We start from the raw sequence: 22,875 nt of genomic DNA on the forward strand, positions 1-22,875 counted from the left end.
CCGCCGCGCGGCGACGGCAGCTTCTCCGCAGTGCCTTACCCCCCTCCACGCTTTTTCTGTTTTGTTCAGTTGTCTCCTCCGCACTTTCTCTGCTTTGCTCGATCGTCCCCTCCGCATCTCTTCCGAATTGCTCGATCGTCCTCTCCGTGTCTTCTCCGAATTGCTCGGTCGCCGCTTTCTGTCAACCACACACCAACCCGAAGGCAGGCAGCGACGCTGGCCGTCAAAATCTTCAAACGGCTTTCAAAAAAAAAAAAGTATTTTCTGTAGCACTTGGCACGATTTTGCTGAGCATTGCAAATCCTTCATCCGTAGCCGGTACACGGATGCACACTCATTCCACACAACTTTGTTCAGACCCCAAGGCTACAACAACAGCCGGGGGAAATAACAATGCGGCCCAAAGAATGGAGGTTGTCGCTTCTCCAGTCCACCACGGTTCGGTACAAGACCTACGGAAACGCACATGCCGCCGCTGCACAACACGCCGCGACACGTAACCATAGCAACGCCGCCATTGTGCCCAGTGAATATGGCCGATAATTTCCCCCACACTTTTCTCCCGGAGCGCGTTCGTTTTCGGGTTGCTCCGCCCGGCGCAATTCCAATCGGCGTTCCTTTTTCTCAGGCTGGCCAATTCTGCCTACCAGCGGGTCGTCAGAGGCTGCCAGAAAAAATTTGTTCTGGAAGATATATGGGAGGTTTCTGGTTATCAGACGCCAAAACGAGACGATGCGCGCTCGCCGCCATGTTTGTGAGGACTCGACAGATCGCAGTGCAGGCGCTTGGGGACTTCACCTTCGGTTGCCATTACTCTGGGCGTTATCTTTTAAAGCCCGTTCCGCCGTGCGAGATGGTGCGATTACGAGTGGCGGCGAACATACCAGCGCATATCTTAATTAAGACAGAACGCAAACTGATCAGCGCGAGTGTGTGACGCAGTATGCGATATCCGCGAACAGATGTCGCTTTCGGGGATGCTTATCACTTTCGCGAGATTTCGCATATCGTGTCGTACCGCGATTGTTACGTGCACTGCGAAGAGTTGAGCTTGTTAAACCTTTAGCGGGGTGGCAGTTTTCTTCACGGAAGGGGCGAGTCGCGCGTGATCTTGTGAACGTATGTGATCGTATCCCAAATGCGTATGCTCGAGAATATCACTTCCCTTCTTGGGCAAACCTAGCCCCATATTTCCAAGCGGCAATGCAGAAAGAACCGACGCTCATGTGGCACAAAGTTTCGTCTGCTGACCCGGCAGTAGCGTTTCTTTACGTTTACGCTGGCTGTCCCAGAGTTCGATTTTGCAATATTCGGGTTGTCTCGGCATTTCAACGCACGTGACCATGACGTTATTTCCGGTCAGGACCGGAACTACCTGGCTGACCAATGGCTGCCAGCGAGAGGCCAGGAGTTTGAAAATCGAAGAGTCACTCCATGTTTTTTTAGAAATAAATGTTTTTTTGCACTTGCACCTCAATATGGGCTTGTCAGCCTCAATTTTTACTCGATTCGGATCGTACATTTTTCTGGATCGTACGTTTATTTTACACGTTTTTTTTGGAAGCGTATCAACGAGGTTCTACTGTAATAATAGCAAAGTGATAGAAAACTGCTGTTCAATTGTAATATGGCTGAGGAACCCAGAAGTGTAATCCAAAGCAATGTCAATGCCAAAGCAAAACATTTGTCGCACACTTATGATGACTCATAACAGATCTCGGAATCGTGGATGGGCATTTTATGCATCGGCAGCGGACCACGGGCAAGCTCGTCGCACAGCAACCGCTTGGAGCATCGGTGGAAGCGGCTAGCAGTTTTGCACGTCAGCGCTCTAAAACGCAAGACCAAGCACACTGGATGCCTATTTTTCTTTGTTATATTTATTTTCTGCTATTATATAAGCCGTTATATTTATTTTCTGAAAGTTCGAATACTTCGAATAGCAATATTCCAGTGCAAATCGAATCGAATAGCAAACACTATTAAAAAAAAATTCAAAAGTTCGAATATTCGCACACCCCTACTGATAACTTACTTTGCAACGAGATGCGTTTCTTGTCCATGTTTGATATCCACTCGCAGCAGCTGGTGGGATTCCTCACTGGTACACACACACAACAGATAATCTTTGGAGGCCCATGTCCAGTGGTGCAGGCTCATAGCATGCTCAGGTATTTGAATTCCGTCATGTTTTATTCTGTAAATATACAACACACCATTCAGTTTGTGCTCAGGTGCAATAAAAGCATGAAAGCATCACACTTTAGCCCTTTTAATGTCACATAATCTTGAATCATTGTATCTTCCCATTTACACCTGTTTGTGATTTGCGGTGGGATGGTTGGTCAGTGTCTTTGTGCAAGTGATCAAAAGAATATTCACAGATGCGAAAACATTCAGTGGCTAAATATTAAGAAATGAAGCATAATAAGAAGAGGTTGACTGCTTGTATTACATGCAACCCAGTTTGAGAATAACACAAAATGGAAATATAGTGATATAATGTGGGAAAGAAAAATGCATTACAATTTATTGGTGCGCCTTAGTGAACCAGAAATGTGCACTCCCCCCTTTATCTGTTCGGGAAAGAAACAGAAATCATTGCCAAAAAATTTCTTCGCCATGAAATTCAACTTACGATTCTGGAAACTAGTAAGGATTCTTGCGCATCTGAGCAAGCGCAGCGGAACAAACACAGTTGTAAGAAGAAGACACATAAACAGGACAGGCGCTTCTGCACCCACCAACTAGCCCAAATTTTTGTGTTGACTAATAAGGAAACCTGAAAGGAAGTTAACTTAAGGAGTGTTACATAGGAGATAAAAGGCTCACATTATAAGTTCAACTACAGTAAGATCAAGGAGTGGAGCCAAGGACGTCCTGTAATGGCTAGAACAAATAATTGGTAGCATTTATGGGTAACTAAATTAGTGTCAAAAAAAAAAAAAAAAGAAAACACAGTTGAGGGCAAATTGAATGAAGCAATGATATTAAAAAATCTGCAGACAAAGAATAGGTCCACCTGACAGGGGAAACAAGAGGCTCACAGAATGGGCTGTGGTCCCAATTATCTGGCTGATAATTACTGTTGCTTGTCATAATAAGGGTTAAAAATTTAGACTTGCAACACGTAACGGCAGCAATTTCTGAGGCAGTAAGGTAGTACTGACCTGTATGGCCCATAGCATTCAGGTATACTCGATGTAACCTCAAAGCCATTTTCTCCACCTGCACCTTCAAGCTGCAGTGTGCAGCTGCTGCTGGGTGGCTTCACAAAATCTCCTGCAAAACAAACTGCCATGACTGACTGCACAATTCTTCTGTACGATCCTTATTAATTGCTCTCTGGCCAAATACTATGCGCAAAAAAAAAAAAAAGAGGCTGTTGAATTTTTTATCTACTCTGTCAATCATCTAGGATCCTATTCAGGTGAGCTATAAATGTGCTTGTCTTACAGGCTTACAGGGAAGTATTTTCTGCACCCCACTGTCAACAAGTGGATTCATCATCTTTGATGAAATTTCATTTATGTGGATTCCGTGCTTTAAGAAGCTCTGCAGTGAACAGAGAACTATGAATATTCTTAAGTAAAAAAGAAAAAAAAACTGCATTTGCACATGTGTGTAAGCACATCCTCATCCACACACAGTTAGAGAGTTTTAGTTTGCAAACTTATTAGCATTTGCAAATTACTGGACGCAAATGTTAATGACAAAGTAGTAGCACCACCTGGAGGTGCAAAGACTTAACTTGTCAAATGCAGCCATTACATCAGTAACCTCACTGCTATGCTACTTCGCTGCTGGTGCAAATTTGCAGCAGTGTTGTAGTCTTGAACACATCAAGCTTAAAATCTTTTTTTTGCATGAACACATGTTGAACAGCAGAAAACATGCCAGTAACAGTAGTTAGACAAGGCTTGACCAGATGTTACTACTGCAAGCATCCAGTAGTATGGTATTACGCAAATTCCCTTACATTTACCAGAATACCAAACACGCTAAAGATGAGTGGTGGCTAGTCTTTTTCCCAGTTTGCATGTCCTACACCTTACCAGAGGTTCAGCTTGAAGAAGACCTAACTGGTAAAGTAAATGAACAGACAGTAAGGAAAGTGGGAAAGATTAACATCCACACCTGGACTGCTGAGCACGAACACGAGGCTGTTTTCGTCCTGAAGAACAATGGCAAAATCATTCTCATGCTGCCCAATTCCAAATGCCACGTCATTGACAGATGCAGCTGTCTTGACTCTGAAGCTACACATTGGTGGGGGTACAACAGCCACCTTGAAGAGAGTTGCCAGAACAGTATCTGCATAAACAGCAAACAGAGGTGAGGCGAACTATATCCATGTATATGCTGTATTATTTGCATATGTAAGATGTAGTGAAGGAATTTAAGAAAACTGAAGAACAGAATGAGGGTGCACACAAACATTTACTCACACACTGGGTTCCACGGCAAACCAGAATGCACTAAAACAGCAGCAATGGCCACTTCCCAATAATGCTAACTGATAGGTGTTCTTGCATGTCTTGCAGGTGTTCTTGCATGTCTAATTTATCCCTAATTGTGCATACCACAATTGCGTTAGCATACCAGTCAGCATGAAAGACTGGCTTGTCAAAAAGGAAAAAGGTCAAAGTAAAGAATAGGTAATTAAGAAACTGTTCCCGCTCAGTGGCTCGTCAGGGAAGCCACACCAGAAGGCTCCACATTAAGTGTAACCGCAGTGGTGTGCACCTAGCCTAATTACATCATTGCCTTGGCATTCTGCCTTACTTCTGTATGGCTGACATAGCTGATAACTGAAACCAGGGCCTTCTGGTGAGCAGAACACACGATAGCTACTAAGAGTCCAGGCAGCATAAAGGTCACAGAGTTATATCTTGTTACCTCCATCGATGACAGTCACGTTGGCAGTGCTCTCCTGTGTCCCACAGTGGCTCCTGTGCACAGCCCAAGACCATGCGTAATGCCAGTACTGCCCGTCAAGAGACAGCACATGCAGACTAAGCATGTTTCCCTCATCCCAGTGAAGATCAGCAAGTTTCCCGAGTTCACCCATGCTGAACTGCAACGTCTGCTTCAGATACCAATGATAGTTCTTCATGCTGTACAGCAGCACTGGACAAAAAACAATCGTGCAAAAGACATTAGATAAAGCCACAGTGGTCAACTAGCCCCCCAAAAATATGCCTTTCAATGAAAAGACCAAAGAGGTAATGTCCCCACCAATTTCAAGTATGCTGTTAGTCACAGCTGTTACAACATGAATAATAAAATATAACAATTGTGTTACATTAGCACTGTGTAACATCCACAACAGCAACTGGGAGTTGCCACTGACCCAACTTAGATGATTCTTACATTTGTTCACATAAAAAACAGTCATACAGTTTGCTAAATACTGGGTACTGCAGACTAATGGATCAATTTCCACATTACTACATCGAAATGTAGTCATGCTGTGCCAATACTACACAGCGTTGCCGACATATGAAAAATCAGTGAACTGAACACTGAATACTGGCATTCTGTAAACCAATTTAACATTTGCCAGTGTTACTGTATACACGATTTTATTTTCGATTCATGGGCGCCGCCATCTTGGACTGATAAGCGATTGATCTGCCTGTTTTCTATGTTGTAATATGAAATGATCATGGTCATTAAACGTTGAATGTACCGGCCCAAGCGTTTTCGTGCATGCGAGTTCACCGTAGGCACTGTTTGTTTATATGATACGGATACAAAACTGCAACGTTATCAGTCCAAGATGGCGGTGCTTTAGCGTGTCCGGAAAATGGTGTATAGCCTTGGAGCCAGTACGTCCATGGGCACTGTGTTCCAATTCATATTGAGTACGACTGTATATTAAAGGGCTCCTCACCAGGTTTGACAATATTGAGCTGACGAGCGCAATGTATGCACTGGGCGTTCACGATTACGCTTGCCAAAATTTGCAACGCTATGCACCGCGTAAATGGGTCAAATTTCAAGCTGAACACTGCTTGCCCTTCTTCTAGCAGCCGCGCGCCCAGAGAATGAGGGGATGACGTACATGATGGAATGGCCCTAAAAGATGGTAGAGCACTGCACAGGCCCGGGCCAACCCGAAAGCCCGGGCCCGGCCCGTCCGAAGCGTTTTCCGGCGGGCCCGGGCTGGGCTCGGGCTTGAAAGTGCGGGCCCGGGCCGGACCTGGGCTTGAAGCCGCGGGCCTGGGCCGGGCCCGGGCTTGAGGCTGCGGGCCGGGCCGGACTCGGACCCGCTCATTAAAAGGCGTAAGTCGGGCCTTCAAGCACACGCGAACATTATGCATTGCATGGTCTAAGGTATACTGTGCCAAGCTGAAGTGACACGTGCAAAGAGCTGGCTCTTAGTAAAGCTTAGCAATAAAAATTAGAGCTGTGCGAATAGCAAAATTTTGGGTGCGAAGCGAATTCGAATATTGAAGTGTGAGTGCGAATCAAATCGAAAATTTTTCGAATATTTCTCGAATATTCGAATATTTCTAGAATATTTTTCGAATACTTCGAAGCGAAATTGCAGAAAAAAAGTTAGAGAGGATTCCCAAGCATATTCTTATGAGATAGCAACATGAAAGTGTTTCTTTTTGCTAGGCTGATGAAGCACTGGCGGGGTGGTGTTTCATAGTTGTTTTTTCAAGAATGAGGCAATGTAGAGGCTGAATTGTATTTATGTACATGATTTGGTGCAACCAAAGTGTTGCCGACAACACGTCACACGTGATAGGCAAAGATGCCATTTCCTCAGCCTCTCCTCTTTGAACTTCTGTGGAAGCCCAACTGATGTGGCGGACAAGGGTGTGCTCCTTTCAAGTCCGGAGTTCCAAATCCGCCTCATAGACATCGATATAAGAACATCTGAAATTTTGGATGCTGAAAAGTTTCGGCTTCCAATTTTTCGGACTTCCTGCTCAAATTTCAGGTCCAAAACAGCATTAATTGAGCCCCCACCTCTGCCACATCTATCATCTCCATGTTGGAACCATCTTTCATCTCCATGTTGGAACCAGTGTTTTCTTGAGTCAGTACATTTGCGACCGTAGCAGAGCTTTAACGGCAGCTTTGCCGCAATACCGGGGTGTGATGAGGTAAAGCATATTGAAACTCTAGGGACCACTTCCAATCGGACGTTGACTGTCTTGGCAAAGTTCGACCGTAACGGAGCTTGAAAGGCAGCTTTGCCGCAATACCGAGGTGTGATGAGGTGGAGCATATTGAAAATCTAGGGACCACTTCCAATCGAACGTTGACTGTCCCCCGTATTCTAGAACGTCCCTTCACTCAACGCTCCACCTTGACTTGAGAAAGTCTATGGGAGCGCCGTTTCTAGGCGGAACAAATCACTGCATATCAGCGATTATCTGCAGCGATTCTTGAAAAGCGCGGTGTCATTTTCGGTCGAACAGCGGCGCTGTGCTCGACTTGTTCAAGTGAAGGACGAAATTCGAGTCGAGGAGCGTTTGTGAATACGGGGCTCAGTCTTGGCAAAGTTCGGCCGTAATGGAGCTTGAAAGGCAGCTTTGCCGCAATACGACAGCGTAACGAGGTGAAGCATATTGAAAATCTGAAGGGGTCACTTTCAATCGGACGTTGACTGTATTTGTTTTTGGGAAGTTCGAATAGTTCGAATAGTAAAATTCCAGTGCGAATCGAATAGCAAACACTATTTGAAAAATATTCGAGATTTCGAATATTCGCACACCCCTAATAAAAATAGAAAAACAGTTGAAGTGTTATTTTTTTTCACCAGTATAGATATAGATTGGCACTGTATATTTTCACTAACGTTTCGTCTGCTGGACCAGACTTTGTCAAAGTAACAAGTACATCGTGGTGAGTTTCCTTATAAGCATGCCAGATCACGTATATATATATACACATATATATATATAATATATATATATATATATATATATATATATATATATATATATATATATATATACATACATATATATATATATATATATATATAAACAGCACTAACAATGGGCTAGATCACGGTTGTTCCCATGGGAGGAATAAAGATTTCGGTCTTTTATTCGAGGTTGACACATACGGTACATTTCATTTATATTCCTTGGTATTACGTGCCAAAACCACGATATGATTACGAGGCACGCCGTAGTGGCACCGGATTAATTTCGACCACCTCGAGTTCTCTAACGTGCACCTAAAGATAAGTATATACACAGGTGTTCTTGCATTTCGTCCCCATCAAATTGCGGCCGCTGTGGACGCGGGAATCGCACATGCGTCCTAGGACTCAACAGCGAAACAGCTTAACCGCTGAGCTACCACCGCGGGCAAAGCAACATTTCGATGCATGTACACACCGGATTTTCCGTCCAATCGCCCGCTACAAAGTGCACGGCATCATTAATGATCATCATCAACAACTAATATCCTCTAGCGGGCCCGGGTCGGGCCTGGTCATGAACAAGCGTGCCCTGGATTAGTTTAGTAATGAACGCCCGGGCCCGGGCTTGGAACGACGGGCCCGGGCCGGGCCCGCGCTTGGAACCACGGGCCCGGGCCGGGCCCGCGCTTGGAACCACGAGCCTGGGCTGGGCTCGGGCTTCATAAAGCGGGCCCGGGCCGTAAAATCCGACCCGTGCAGTGCCCTAGATGGTAGTGCTGTGACGTCGCCCCCATACGTAGACAAATATGCTCTGACGTCGCCAACAGTAGCACGTGACACTACAATAATTATTTGACACGACGTGTAGTTTGTGTAATTTGTTGCTTGAATGGATGAATAAATCTTGAGAGCAATAATAATACACATAAACGGAATGTGTGCATCTTCTTTCTTTAATTTTTACTGCGAATCGCAGCAAGATTCGAGACTAATCTACCTCCGTTTCGCACGCGTTCGTGTTTTCGCGCTTTGCGCATCGTGCAGACGCCAGCCTTTACAACGAAACTAATTTTCTACCGCGTTCCAGCCCTCATTAGGCTCATTTATCCTCCCGCGTCTAACTAGATGTTCATGCGGCACACCGCTAGTCTCGCATCCGTACAAATGTAGCAGCTTTCGTGCTCAGTAATAGGTTGAAAGCCAAGTGATCGGGAAGGGCGCATTCGGCATAACTTGCAGAGATGAAGCGCGAAGAACGCCGCCACAACACCGCTCTCATCTCGGGGGCTCGGGCTGGTTCGTGCACGTCATGCACTCGTGACATTGTGTGCGCGTGATGTGTTCATGCCTATGCGTTATGTGATCCTCCTGCTCGCGTGCCGAAGAGGGCAGGGAAGGGATTTTGCTAGCGAAGGCCACACGGGGCAAGCGGCAAGGGTTTGCAGCTCGCCTCCTCGCATCATGGTTTCGCGCCGCTACAAATTGTTTTTCACAGCTTCTAACAGACCGATTAGAAAAATTCTTGTGGCATAATGCTCTTAATTGGGCTCGCAACAACTTCCAATGTCTAATTAAAATCGTTGTCACCTGGTGAGGGGCCCTTTAAACATTAAACAACTTCTACAATGCCGACATTCTGGCGGATTGTCCAGGTGGCCATGCAGTCATGTGCAGCAGCCTCGGACATACACCTACTACACAAAGACCTGGAACCAGGAGGAGTGGCTGGTGGACTTCTCAGCAGACATCACGAAAGCACTGATCGAACACCTCCACACTTCAAGGCCTGTCTGACGACTAGGCCTTGCTCTGAGTGGACCCAGACTGGGTTTTGTTTTAAATAAATTTGTTCTCTCTCTCTCTCTCTACTACAATGCACCTTAACTGGAGACTGTATTACACCAAATTTGCACACAAAAGCAAACAGACTCGGATACACTCAAACCTCGCTATAACAAAGTCGCATCTGCCACGAAAATAACTTCGTTATATCCGAAAATTCGTTATAAACGTTTATTTGTAGCACTGTAGCTATTACAAGACTATTCTTCATTTACTTCGTTATAACCGATAATTCGTTATATCCGTGTTCGTTATAACGAGGTTTGAGTGTATTATCAACTTTCTAGGATTTGGCATTTGCTATATTTGCATGCCTCGAAAATAATGAGTAAAATTTACACATAAAAATATTTAAAACATGCAAAAAATGCTCCCATTTTTTTATCTTTTTTTTAATGGAATACTAAAAAGTGCATTTACCTAGTTCTTTGGGAGGCAGTGATGATTCATTGGACGGAAACATTGACCCAACCACAGCCAGTATGGTAGAGTCTGGACTCCAGGATACCTCCTTCACCTTGAAGAAAACAAAGTGCAGGCTAATGTCAATTCATGGATAAGAAAGAAGAAAAAAAAATAGTGATAGAAAGGTACCTTGAATTCATTAGATCTAAAGGGCAGCTGGAAACCTCCATGATTTAAACCATTCTTCTCAAAAAAGACAATCATGTGCTTGTTCGGTAGACGCTGGCTTGAAGCAATCACACTGCCTGAAGGCCTAAGGAAAAAAAAAAGACAACTCAGGAAACCACCACGGCTTTTCACAAAGGCTGCCTTCATAATTTGTGAAGGTCACCGACAACAACTTGTGTGAGGGAAACCCCTCACATTGTCATGAAACCACACTGTCATCTACTAGATGAATGGGTCATGTACTAAATATCCAAACAAGGCACAACCTATAATGGAGATACTGAAGTGATGAAAAAGATGTAATGATATTAAACCCTGACATATTACATGCCAGAACTACCATGTGATTCGATAATGAGATATGCCATTATGCGAGACTGGGGATTAATCGTGAGCGCCTGAGATCCTTACATGAAGCGATCCTTCGAGATCAGGGTGAGAATGGTTGAATAAGGGTTGAAACCACCCACGAAGGCTGAAGCTCTAAAGCTGAAGCCAACATTTCAATAAGGTGACTAATCTTTGTCAGGGCGTCGATGAAGACAAGTTGCTTTGTTGAAGCATTGGCTGAAGCCAGGATTTCCTTACCGCAAACAATGCACACAAGGCAAAGTTGCATATATCGCTTTAGGTGACTAGTTTCTGTAACACATTTTTTAGATTACAGGCCTGTACATAACTTTAAATGCATTTAATATTCATCTTCCTCAAAGCAAATATCTATAACATTAATCAAGTCTATGATTTGATTCTGCTAAGTATTTATTTTAGAATGTCATAAAATTTCCCTAGTTCGCAAATGCAGATACATTTCCAATGAGTGCCCCTTTTCTGCTCCTCTAGTGTATCCAGCGTGAAAACAAGGGATTACCCAAGGAATACAAAGGAAAAAAAACAACCCAATGCCTATGCAAGGACTATGCAAGAAATTGAAAGGGCATCAAGTAATGCATCTTATTATGCTGCTAACTTTTGGTGATGCTAATGAGCTGCTGATTATTAATAATGTGAACGCCTTACACACTCATAGAAGCAGAGCCCTGACCATGACATGTAGTATTTTTTGCAACTACCAGTCAAGTGCACTCAGTGGAACTTGCACCGAAGATAAACAATATTCACTAACGCTACAATAACATTAGCGTAAGTACCCATACGTAAACAAGCTCATCAGAAATATGCCTAGCTGGATGGAAGATTCTAGAGACTAAACAAGGCACCAGGCAAAGTTTAAAGTCCTCACATGTCGGCAATGATTTGGTCCCTTCTTTAGAAGGTGATAGAAGCAGTCGAAAAAACAGCCATTTTATCGCTTCTCATTCTGCTTTTCGTTCCCCCTCTTTATCATGTTGCAAAGGCCATGGGCCTACACAGTAGGCAACGTCCCCAATGTTGTTGGGACAGTTCTGAACATACCACGACTTGAGGAGATGCCTCGTTATAGTGTTGATTTTGGTGACAGTCAGCCCCTGAGGAACAGACTAAGATGATCTTGGAATTTCAGTGCTACCTTAAATTTTGGCTGCTGCTAGTTTAGCATCAAGAAAATGTCCATATAGAGCATGGTACAAAATCAAGGAACTTCACCTCCTGGTAATTTTTCACTTGAAAGCACAGTAAGTCTTGGAAGAGTGGTAACCACTCGCTAACCAAGAATTAGCGAAAAGAAATCAGTCGTAATGCTTCAGGCACTCACTTCCAACCAAGGGCTTGTTCCAGGCCATTCATGTCTGCGCCTGTGTACTGCAGTGTGCCATCTCGGCTCCATAACCTCAACTTACGATTTCCTGCAAGGATATGCAGAAAGTTGCTGTTACACGTGTGGTACTGATATTGACAAGTGGGGGCAGACATGCAATATTCTTGTACCCAGCAAACACACAATCATTAAGCAAAAAACTACGCTTAAGTAAGGCCACACTTTTTGGTATGTGTTGTATATGTCTGAGCATAAAGTTGAAGCTACTGAATAATATGAGATAAAGAGATTCTGTTAAATGTTACAGAAGAAAAAACGATGAAACTGGACCAAAACTATAATCTAACAAAATAATTTCGGGAGGCTTCATCTGACGTACCCACAGTAGGGTTGATGCAAGAAGTGACAAAGTACTGGCCATCCCCGCGCCATGAGACACGAGAACACTTGTCGTCCCACCAGAAGGCAGGCTCAGGAGGCTGCACATTGCAAAACGTAAAGAACACAGTACATTACTCTTTCATTAGCTATCCAACCAATCATCATCATCTACAAGCAGCCACGGACCTCAGAAAATAAAAAAAAAGTTTAGCCATCGATATGTAAGCAAGCAAAGTTGGAAGTTATGACTTAATTTTAACAGCTAGCAATGTACTTTAATTTCAAAAAGTTAATGCTGAGCGAGACATGTTTGCGAGACAATACCTTCTCCTCCACCTTGGCAGCTTGTTTCCCTTCAGATCCATGAAACTGAGTTTCTTTGGAGCCCCAGCCAGCAGTGATAGGAACACCTAAAAAATTAGAGTTGTGAACAAAGAATTACATATCAAGCTTTTAAGATGAAAAACCTGTTTGCTCTCTATGGAAGTGGCATGAAACAAATTAGAAAGTGTGTACACAGTAGAACCTCACAGATGCTCCAGCTGATTAAGCTTTTATGGCTTCTACACTCTGAATTGCTGGTCCTGTTTGTTTAGCTCTCATAGTGTCATCTGCATACATCTACTGTTGGTTCGCGTGAAGCTGAAACATTGGCAGAGATAGCATGGGTAAGCATGTGAGCTCAAACTACTCAGATGATATACTAACCATTCACATATTCATTATATGCAGGTGACACATATGAAGTAGCACCACAATTTCTGGTAACATTGAAAGCTTTATTATGCTGTGTTGAGCCTATAATGCCATTGTGCTGGTATAAATGCATTGCTCGAAGGGAGCACTTCCGAGTAAGCCAGTGAAATTAGCACATTACTTTTAAAGTGATATCTCTAAACCTTGTATTGAATTTTTTAAAATTGTATTAAGACAAAAGACACACCCTGTGAATTAAATGTTTTATGACTGCTGTTTGAGACCCGCAATTATAAAACAATTTGTGAAATAAACCTGTCAGGACTAGTAACACCGGCCAGAGCAACTATGGCATTTCAATAATATAGCCTCTGCCTAGCATATACAACATTCATTTACACACAGCACACAAATGCGGCCAGTAATATTGCTGCATTTCATTGTACAGTAAAAGATCGTTAATTCGGCCCTCATTAATTTGGAAAATTCGGATGTGTCCCGGCTACATTATGCGTTGTTCAGTGGCATCAAACTCATTAATTCGGTCAAATTCGGCAGCAACCCGGTTAATTCAGATGATCCCCGCAGCGCGCTGATTACCAAGCGACACAACAGAGCAAAAACAGCGTTCACAGACAACCGGAACGATGTGGCGCTGTCTGCATCGCTATTTTCATCAGTTAGTGACCATGGTTTCGTCCACATGCGGATCCGGCACTGTGCAGCTTCGTTTTAACTTGATGAACTGTGCGTGCAATGTCACAAAGCTCATACATGGTGGAAGCTGTTGAAGATAGAGATTTCAGCCGCGGTCGGTATGTTGACATAAAACTCGTTTGCTACATTGTGATGAACAAACGATCATTTGCCGGCCACTTTACAAGGGAGGGGCGCAGAGCACGTTTTTAGCTAATTAAACATGGCAGTCTGGCACCATGGTCGCATTGAGAACAAAGTCGCAGGATGTCGAAAATTGCAGCTTTTACACTGCTGCTATGCAAAATAAGTACAGGATTTACGTATTCATCAAGAAAATGAAAGCATATTGATGTAACAGACATTTGTTTGTTGTTTTCTTGATACTTTCGACACGACATTCGGTTAATTTGGACATTTCTTCTGGGCCCGTGAAATCCGAATGAACAAGCTTTTACTGTTCTAGCAATTTTAATTAACACTCCAGGAAAGCTTTTGCTATTGCCAGGATCATCAAATCGATATTCCATTACTCTTACATTATGAGGACACAACACAACGTGTACAAAGCATCATTCTACACCTTGACTTCTTTTCAATTATGCAACTTTGACACATTTATCAGCAATCCATATTAATTCACGACTAAAAAGCATAAAACACCACTTAGCTACGATGACATGGCAATGAAACAATGCAGTGAGCTCAGCAATTGAGACTTGCAAGTTGTGCATTACTGTAAATATTGCAATACACTAAAGAATAAAGCCAAATGACACTGCTATGACATATACTATATATATGTATATATATGCAGTATGGCTAGTTTTGGATACAAGACAGCATTAAAGAAAAACAAAGAAAGCCAGAATAACTAATGACATCAAACAAAAGCCAATTACTTACATTCACCAAATTCTTCAGAATGGAGGTCTTTTTCCTGAGATCACGTCAAATTCCTTCGTCATAAGCAACACCTTGTCTTCACCTAAGGTTCAAGGAACACCGGCTTCGCAATGTTAATCATAGAAGAAACGGTAATCAGTATTAGCACTTCATGCTACATTATGCTACCTTGTTCTCCTCAGCTTGTACGCAAGAGTATGGTATCTTTCAAACGTCTGCATTCCGTGACAAAGAGCTTCAACATATTCGAGTTATGAACTTTGTATTTAAAAGCAATGTCCTATGATAAATGCTGATTCTATTTCCTTCTATGGTGAGCTCTTAGATAATAAGGATGCTACCAATTCTGGTTACCTTCCCTGCCTTTCTTTCGTTTTATTATCTCTCTCTTAGATAATAAAAATGTGCTGCAGATATGAAGATATGCAATGTATTGAGTGCATCAGAGGAATAACCAATGTTGAACTCATAATATGCGATACGTGAACATACAATATTGACTGCGGGTGGAACTATTTTAGTAAGTCACGGCGAGACCCCTATCGTGACCCCTTTACTTACACTCTGAACATGAACTTCATACCGCGCACAAAATTTTAACTAAGGAAATGCATGCAGCTTTGACAATTACATAAATAGAAGGTAGCAGTCGTTTTTTCATAATGTTTCAAACATTAGCCAGTCATCCAAAGATCAACTATAAACATCAACCGGTCCTCCGAAAACCACAACTAGTAATATTTCATATTATCCCACCATCACAGCTGTATATCTGTACGTCATCAAAGTTTGATATCGGCGATCAGCAGTGGATATACAAAGGGAGCCTCTGCCTAAAAGCAATGTTTTGACAAGGAGTATGATATCTGTCACCTGAGTGCCCTAGCTGAAAGGTTGACTTGAAGCTTCCCTAATTCGGTGACGGATGATCCCTTCCTGCGAACCTTATTTGTTTCAATTTACCATTTGAAGTCGTACTTGTGGAATTCCACAAAACACGCAAGCCATGGAGTCAAACGGTGGAATAGTCAAACGAAAACGTACGTACCTGAAATAACAACGACGAGCTCATAATCTGGACTCCATTGCATGGCCAAAATGCCACCCGTAACGCTGCCAACAGCTTGTGCCTACAGACAACCAAATTGGAGGGCAATCAAGGTCAAATACTTCAAAAGCTAAATTGAGCCGCGATGCTTGTTTAACGCGTTCAAACATCTGTAGCGTTCAGGATAAGTACAAATGTAAACAAGAGGAGGACGCGAAACAGTACCGCGCTAGAAATGCGCCAAGTTTGGGCTACAGCACGCGATCACTGCCGCACATTCACCACTAAAGCTGTTTGTTTCTCTTTCTTCAATAACTTCAGTGCCAACCAGTGAAACATCCTTAGGCCGTTTTCAGATCAGTGGTTTAAAAGAGTCAAGCCGTGAAGCATTTTCAAAAGAAACCCCGTTGCTTACCTTGCATTTATTGACATCGTACATCAGTATATCACCAGATTTCTTTCCGATGCATAACGACTGGAACTCCGACAAGAAAACGAAGCTTGATACGACGTCGCTGTCATTGCCCAGCTCGTCAACCAGTGTCTTGGTCTCCTATAAAACATCAGTTCATTCAAATCATCATGTTGGTCATGAATGCCACTGCTATTAGCAGTGCTGGTAGTACCGTGCAGCATGCAGGAACTAAAAACGGCGTGAGTACCTCGAGATCTCTTCCGAAAGAAACGATGCAATTCCCATCGACGACGTAAACGTTTCCGGAGTCGGCGTCGGAGCAAATCCGGCTGTTTGTGCCTGCCAGTGACAGCTTTTTTGTTGAAGTATGTCGAAGCTGCAGATTCCGCATGGCTGATATTTTCTGAGCGCGTTACAGAAAACGCGCCGCTTGAAGATTTAACGCTGCAGCAGAACACCACACATACAAATACGGAACCGCATTGGCGCATGCACGCACTACACAGTGTCGTCGACTAACCTCAAATGTTTCGCTAAAGTCGACGGTGATGTTCTCCATAACAGCGTCTATAAATCACAATAAAATTTTTAAATAGCACACGTTGACAATATATGTGTTTAAAACTTCATGGATAAAAAAGAATATTATATTTAATTTGTCTTTTTACGAGTGGTTTTCTCAGTTTAGATTCACGTCAATCTCGACACATTGTCAAAATTCGTAATGGCGGCATTTGAAGCCAATCAGAGAAGCCGTTGCAGCTCTATGGGCCAATCAGAGTTGACCAATGGCGGAACATAACAGCATGGCGGAATTTGACAATGTCCTGAATAGCAGCCCGGTTATGGCCCGGTTCTCTATGCCGCAAATTAATTTCTTTTCTCCTCGTAAGTATATAAGACTGGTGGCATGCATAAGCAGAGTTTAATAGGGCCCCACCCATCTAGCTCCTAGACCCCTTCGCTACCTTCGCTTTCCCTCAATAAAAGTTATTCTTCTAATCCAAACTCAGAGTTTCATTCATTGGATTTTGTTCTTGGTATCTCCCAAATTGGGTACACAGATTGCGTTACTTCGCTTAGTACCGATTAGGCTAACTCGCCAACAGTAGCGTAGCTAGAAATTTTTGGGGGGAGAGGGGGAGTTCAACCATACTTTATACATGTTCGTGCGTGCGTTTGTATGTGTGCGTGTGTATATACGCATACAAAATTGAAAAATTTCTTGGGGGAGGGGGGCAGTAAGAACTATTCCGCCCCTCCCCCGCTGGCTACGCCAGTGCTCGGCAATATTGTAAGCCTACAGCAGCAACTTGGCACAGAGTGCCGAGCTGGCGGCATAATTTCTGTGAAAGATGATGAAAGCGTGGGATATTTTCCCGGCGTTTATGGAAGCGTCGGGATTCTAATGATCCCGACTGGACTGTCTTACGGGGCATTCCACGCCAAACTCCCCTGCCATTTTGGCGACCATCTTAAATGTAATCGAAAAAATTGTGCTGATTTATTGCATTGAAAGCAGTGAATTGCTAGAATATTTCAGAGAGAAATTTTCAGAAAGAATATTTCAGAGTTGAATTTCGCAGAATGTCGCCCGAGTGATGTTTATCTGAAGATTTATTATTATAGTACCGTTTCTTGTTTCAATACCAATTTTAGCTTAGATATTAAGCAAAGGGGTTTGTCTAAGGTGTTCGAAGCTCAGTAATATTACTGCAATTTTTCGGTCATACACATCTCCAAAAATTTTGCCAAAGTGTTCTATGTTTGCATTTTTCCCCTTATGATATTGCGCTATATAATAATATTTTAGTAATGAATGCTTACTCTACAGAAGGTATATTTTGCGTTAAAAATATTCTCAGACCACTGGCGTTTCTAAATTTTACGAGAAAAAATGACAAATTTGAGAAAATCATCATTTTGTCCACATTAATACGCAATTTACACCAGTGGTGCTTAAATACAAATCATCTTTATACCTCAATATAAAGCAAATAAATAGTTATTCTTATATGGCAAGAGTTATGATTAGAATTTTTGTTTTAAGGAAGAAAATAATTTTTGACGGCTATAGTCTTCCCATTTGGTCACACGGTAGCTTCCTCTTTGAAATTTCCTGTTGCCGTCAATGGGAAACTTCAAAAAATTATTTTCTTCCTTAAACAAAAATTGTAATGATAAAACTTGCCATATAAGAATTACTATTAATTTGCTTTATATTGAGGTATAAATATGATTTGTAATTCGAGCACCGCGTGGTGTAAATAGCGTCTTAATGTGGACCAAAATGACGGTTTTCTCAAATGTGTCATTTTTTTCTCGTAAAATTTAGAAATGTAAGTGGTCTGAAAGTACTTTTGACGCAAAATATGGCTTCTGTAGAGTAAGTAATCGTTACTCAGATATTCATATATAGCGCAATATTATAAGGGGGAAAATGCAAACATGAAACATTTTGGCAAAATTCCTGGAGGCGTATATTTAATAAAAATTGCAGTGATATCATTGAGCTTCGAACATCGTACACAAACGTTTTTGCGTAGTATCTAAACCAAATTTAGTATTGAAACGAGAAACAACACTCTCAGAATAATTTTTCTGACAAACAACACTGAGACGACATTCTGCGAAATTCGGAAGGCTCCCACGTGACCAAAGTTTTTTTTATCTCCGAAATATTCTAGCGATTGGTTGTTTTTAATGCAAGAAATTAGCACAATTTTTTCGAGTACAACTGAGATGGTCGCCAAAACAGATGGGACGCAATATACTCAATCGCTAGGCGAGGTGCGTCACCACATTGGCTATTATGCAGATGCCACCATATCCGTATATTCCCGGTCACGAGTTTTTCCTGTTCTAGGAATTTCGTTAATCACTGCATTTAGATGTGGACAGAGCAACCAAAGGTATTAGAAATCGAATAGTTTGTGCATTTAAGGCATACCCTAGCAAAATTCTAATAGAAGCGTGTATAGTCTAATAAGTTTTTCTATTAGATGTATTGGCTTATAAAATTTTTATTAGCCTAATAGATGGATGTATTAGTCTAATACATCCTTCTATTAGCCTATTAGTTTGTATTAGTGAGCTGTATAAGACTTGTATTTAGTCGAATAGGTCCGTATAAGTTTTGGTCTGGCACCTATTCGGCTATGGAAATATGGGTATTTGGTTTAACAAGCTGGATATTTGTATGTAAGGGTTCAACTGCAATATTGATGACTCAATTGGTTCGTCTATTAGCCTTATAGTTTGTATTGGTATTGCTATATATGACTTGTTGAAATTCATATTAGCCTTCATATTAACCCAGATTTTTTTTGCGTCAGCTTTGACATGAGAGATAATAAAGGATACGCTTACTATTTTCTTCTTTTCGTGCATCTTACCCTTCGCTTAGCGAGGAGCAGAAATTGTAATGCTTCTTATTATTGAACAAACTTGTTGGGTGAATGTACACTGTATAAACTGGAGCAGCGGTACTCGTTGAACAGTTCACTGGGTGTTCATGTATATATATTGCACACAAAAGGCGCAGGTGCAGGTGCATCTCCCAAAAGTTGGTTTATATGATTTAGCGTCCCGAACGGACTCATGCTATAAGAAGCGCCGTAGTGGAAGGAAATGGATAATTTCGACCACCTGGGGCTCTTTAACATGCACTGACATCGCACAGTACACGGCCTCCAGAATTTCGCCTCCACCGGAATGCGACTACCGCGGCAAGGATCGAACCCGCGTTTTCCGGGCCAGCAGTCGAGTCACCGCGGCGCCAAATCCACAAGTATAGTTCACGTTCAGTTTTAGCTGCACGGAAAACGAATCTTATCCAATGCTACGTACGTTACTATGCTGTGCAGTTCACTGCTACAGACATTGATTGCATTTGTTTACCTATTTCGAGCCGTGTCATTTTCCTTGCATCTGAGCTTGAAGCCTTGAGTGGCGAAGGGCGAGTTGCCCAAGGGACAATTTTTGCAAAGTTTGGCAACGGACTAGACAAAGCAACTGTGCCGAGTCACTTCATGCTATCCCGCTTTGCATTCAAATGCGTAAAGGCGCGAACATTTTGGAGTAATTAACTGGCACAATTACATCATCTCATATCTTCATTCAAAATAGGAAGGGCAGAGGTAGGTTAAACAGACGTGAATTTTCGGTTTGCTACTCTACACCGGTGTGGGTAATGTTTCGGAAAGAGGACAAAGAGAGAGAGAGATAAATAAAAAACAACGTTCTAATTAGCGCCTTCAACTCATTCTTTCAGGATAGGCTGCAAGCAAATTGAACGTCTATTAATTATATATGAACTTCAGTGACGTTAATTAGACCTTCACTTTTCTTGAAATATTGCTTTCCTTACTAAAAGCGCGCTTCGGGATATAAACGTACTCACACTGTCTTGTTGGTTTATTCAGATACAATGATAGGCCGCATCGAATCGACTAACTAGAACATTTAAACGCTACTGCATCAGTTAGAGAGATAGTCTTCAAGGCGGCGGTAACCTACGAAACGTTCTGCTCGCTCGAAAAACCAAGACAATAAGCCTGCATGGCCAAAAGAGACATGGGACGCGCGCGCTATGCGTGGACCTCTCGTTAATGAAATGCAGTCGATCATTTGATTCTGCGGTGGAGGTCGATAAAGAGGCCCACTCCCAGCCGAAAAAGAATATAGGTGAAGGCTGTCAATAAAGAGCACACTGGTTTATCTACACACATTGAAAGTGGAAATGAGAACAACCGGTAGATATAACACACACAGGCCTGCGCACACTCCTACACACACACACACACACACACACACACACACACACACACACCACACACACACACACCACACACACACACACCACACACACACACACACACACGCGCGCGCGCGCACGCACGCACGCACGCACACACACACGTGCGCGCGCGCATGCACAAACACGCACGCACATACACATACACATACGCCCACGCACACGCGCACACACACACTTGGTCAATAGACAGATTTAGTTGGGCGTCCGTACGTTGTTGCGGACGCCCAACTAAATCTGTCTAATAAATCAAACGTCCGTGAACGCTGATAGAGGCAAGTGCTTCTTTGTTTCCCAACAAACACTCATAGATAAACACAGAGTCACATAATCGTGACTATATATATAGGAAGCCTGAGCCCATTTCTGCACTATAGAGCTGCATGCCGAGGCCTTCATTCACGTGGTGCTGCCATGCAAGCGCAATGATAACAGCAATTACAGCATTTAAATGGGCGCACGAAGCAATACCTAGGTTCGTCGTACACTCTAAGAAAAAAAAGAGTATGCGTGACTCTTTTCGGAGAGTTCTGACTTGCCACGTATAGGACTCTCTTTAAATAGTCACGGTGACTCTCTTGGTGGGTCAGGGTCGGCTTGCTCTAGGAGAGTCCCCTGACCCTCTAGGAAGAGTGCAAAGACTCTCATCGGGAGGATCACGTTACCACTCATAGGGAGTCAGACGACCCTTGCCCGTAACGCTCCTAGGGGAGTCAAGGGACCCACACCGAAGCATCAAGCGACTCCACAAGTATTTTAAGCTACTCATTTGATCCTTGCTCTACTTTTGCGCGACTACTGTTGAAATAGTGGAGTATTCATTTTAAGCAAGTCGAATAATACTTGCCGTTCTGCCCAGCGACTGTAAAAAAAGAATAGTTCAGTTTAGCATTATTTAATAAAACTCGTCAAAACAACACATATTTCCAACAAAGTTATATAGAAAGGGCGAAAAGATGGTCTGTGATTTCCAATTAAGAAGTTTGGGTATTCCTCATTTACATGCTTCTATGAGTATAGCCAACTAAAATGTGTGACTGTGATGTGCACAGTGTCATATGGTGCTAAATGAACAGCAGAAATCGCCATCATGTTTCCATATTTATTCCTTGTGATTAAGAATAAATAAAGTGGTGACGGCTTGAGGCATCAGACTTGTGGCTTGCTAGGTTGTCGCTCTTGTCCAGCGTGAGCACCATGAAAAACGGTATCTGAAAAGCAGAACGTGATATTATGATGAGAAAATGAAATTGCAGTAAAGGTTGCAAAACCTACACAATAAGTGGTTCACACAGACATAATAAAAAATAAGGCTAACAACAAAGCACATCCTCCGTTTGTAAAACATGCGGTTATTGACCGCATGTTTTACAAACGTAACCCATCCTTAAATACTCAGATAAACAGATGCGAGTACTAGGGCCCGAACGACACCCAGCGCGTGCGTACGCCGTCTACGTCGAGATCAGACATGTCATATGCTAGAATTAGCGCACATAACTCCCACAATCACGTACACTCACTCGATTCTGTTATAGCGCCCAACGTCATCGCAGTGTATGCAAACCACGAAAACAGCAAACAGAAACGAGGGAAACGTGCACGCCGGCGGCCGCAACAACGCGCGCCGTCGAAAGCCTAGAGCTTTTTCACTTTACCGGCGAGGCGTGTCCAACTTGTATGACTACCGCGTACGTTCTGGAAGACACGTACTATATCTGCACCTCAAATACCGTCTTTACGCCAACAAAAAACATTACATATAGTGCGCCTGAGCGTTCTGTACACACGGCTTTTTTTTTTTTCACGTTTCCCACGCGTGGGAGCAGGCACGCTGCACACTCAAGGT

At 42.9% G+C, this 22,875-nt stretch overlaps 2 protein-coding genes across 3 annotated transcripts in view; both read right to left on the reverse strand.

Annotated features, from left to right (window-relative positions):
• LOC119387429 (RNA polymerase II elongation factor ELL) overlaps positions 1-22,875 on the reverse strand; it is a 79,318-nt gene that overhangs the window by 34,869 nt on the left and 21,574 nt on the right. The gene's annotated exons all lie outside the window — the stretch shown is intronic.
• LOC119387428 (putative elongator complex protein 1) lies at positions 2,036-16,719 on the reverse strand (the record flags this gene model as incomplete). Its single annotated transcript, XM_037654821.1, is given in 13 exon segments — positions 2,036-2,197; positions 3,171-3,282; positions 4,138-4,314; positions 4,900-5,130; positions 10,157-10,253; positions 10,331-10,454; positions 12,066-12,156; positions 12,448-12,547; positions 12,774-12,859; positions 14,748-14,829; positions 15,796-15,877; positions 16,211-16,348; positions 16,458-16,719. Coding segments are annotated over 7 exon segments (935 nt in total), but the record flags the coding sequence as incomplete, so codon positions are not given.

Source organism: Rhipicephalus sanguineus, chromosome 3, assembly GCF_013339695.2.
Source record: "Rhipicephalus sanguineus isolate Rsan-2018 chromosome 3, BIME_Rsan_1.4, whole genome shotgun sequence".
Classification (NCBI taxonomy): Eukaryota; Metazoa; Arthropoda; class Arachnida; order Ixodida; family Ixodidae; genus Rhipicephalus; species Rhipicephalus sanguineus.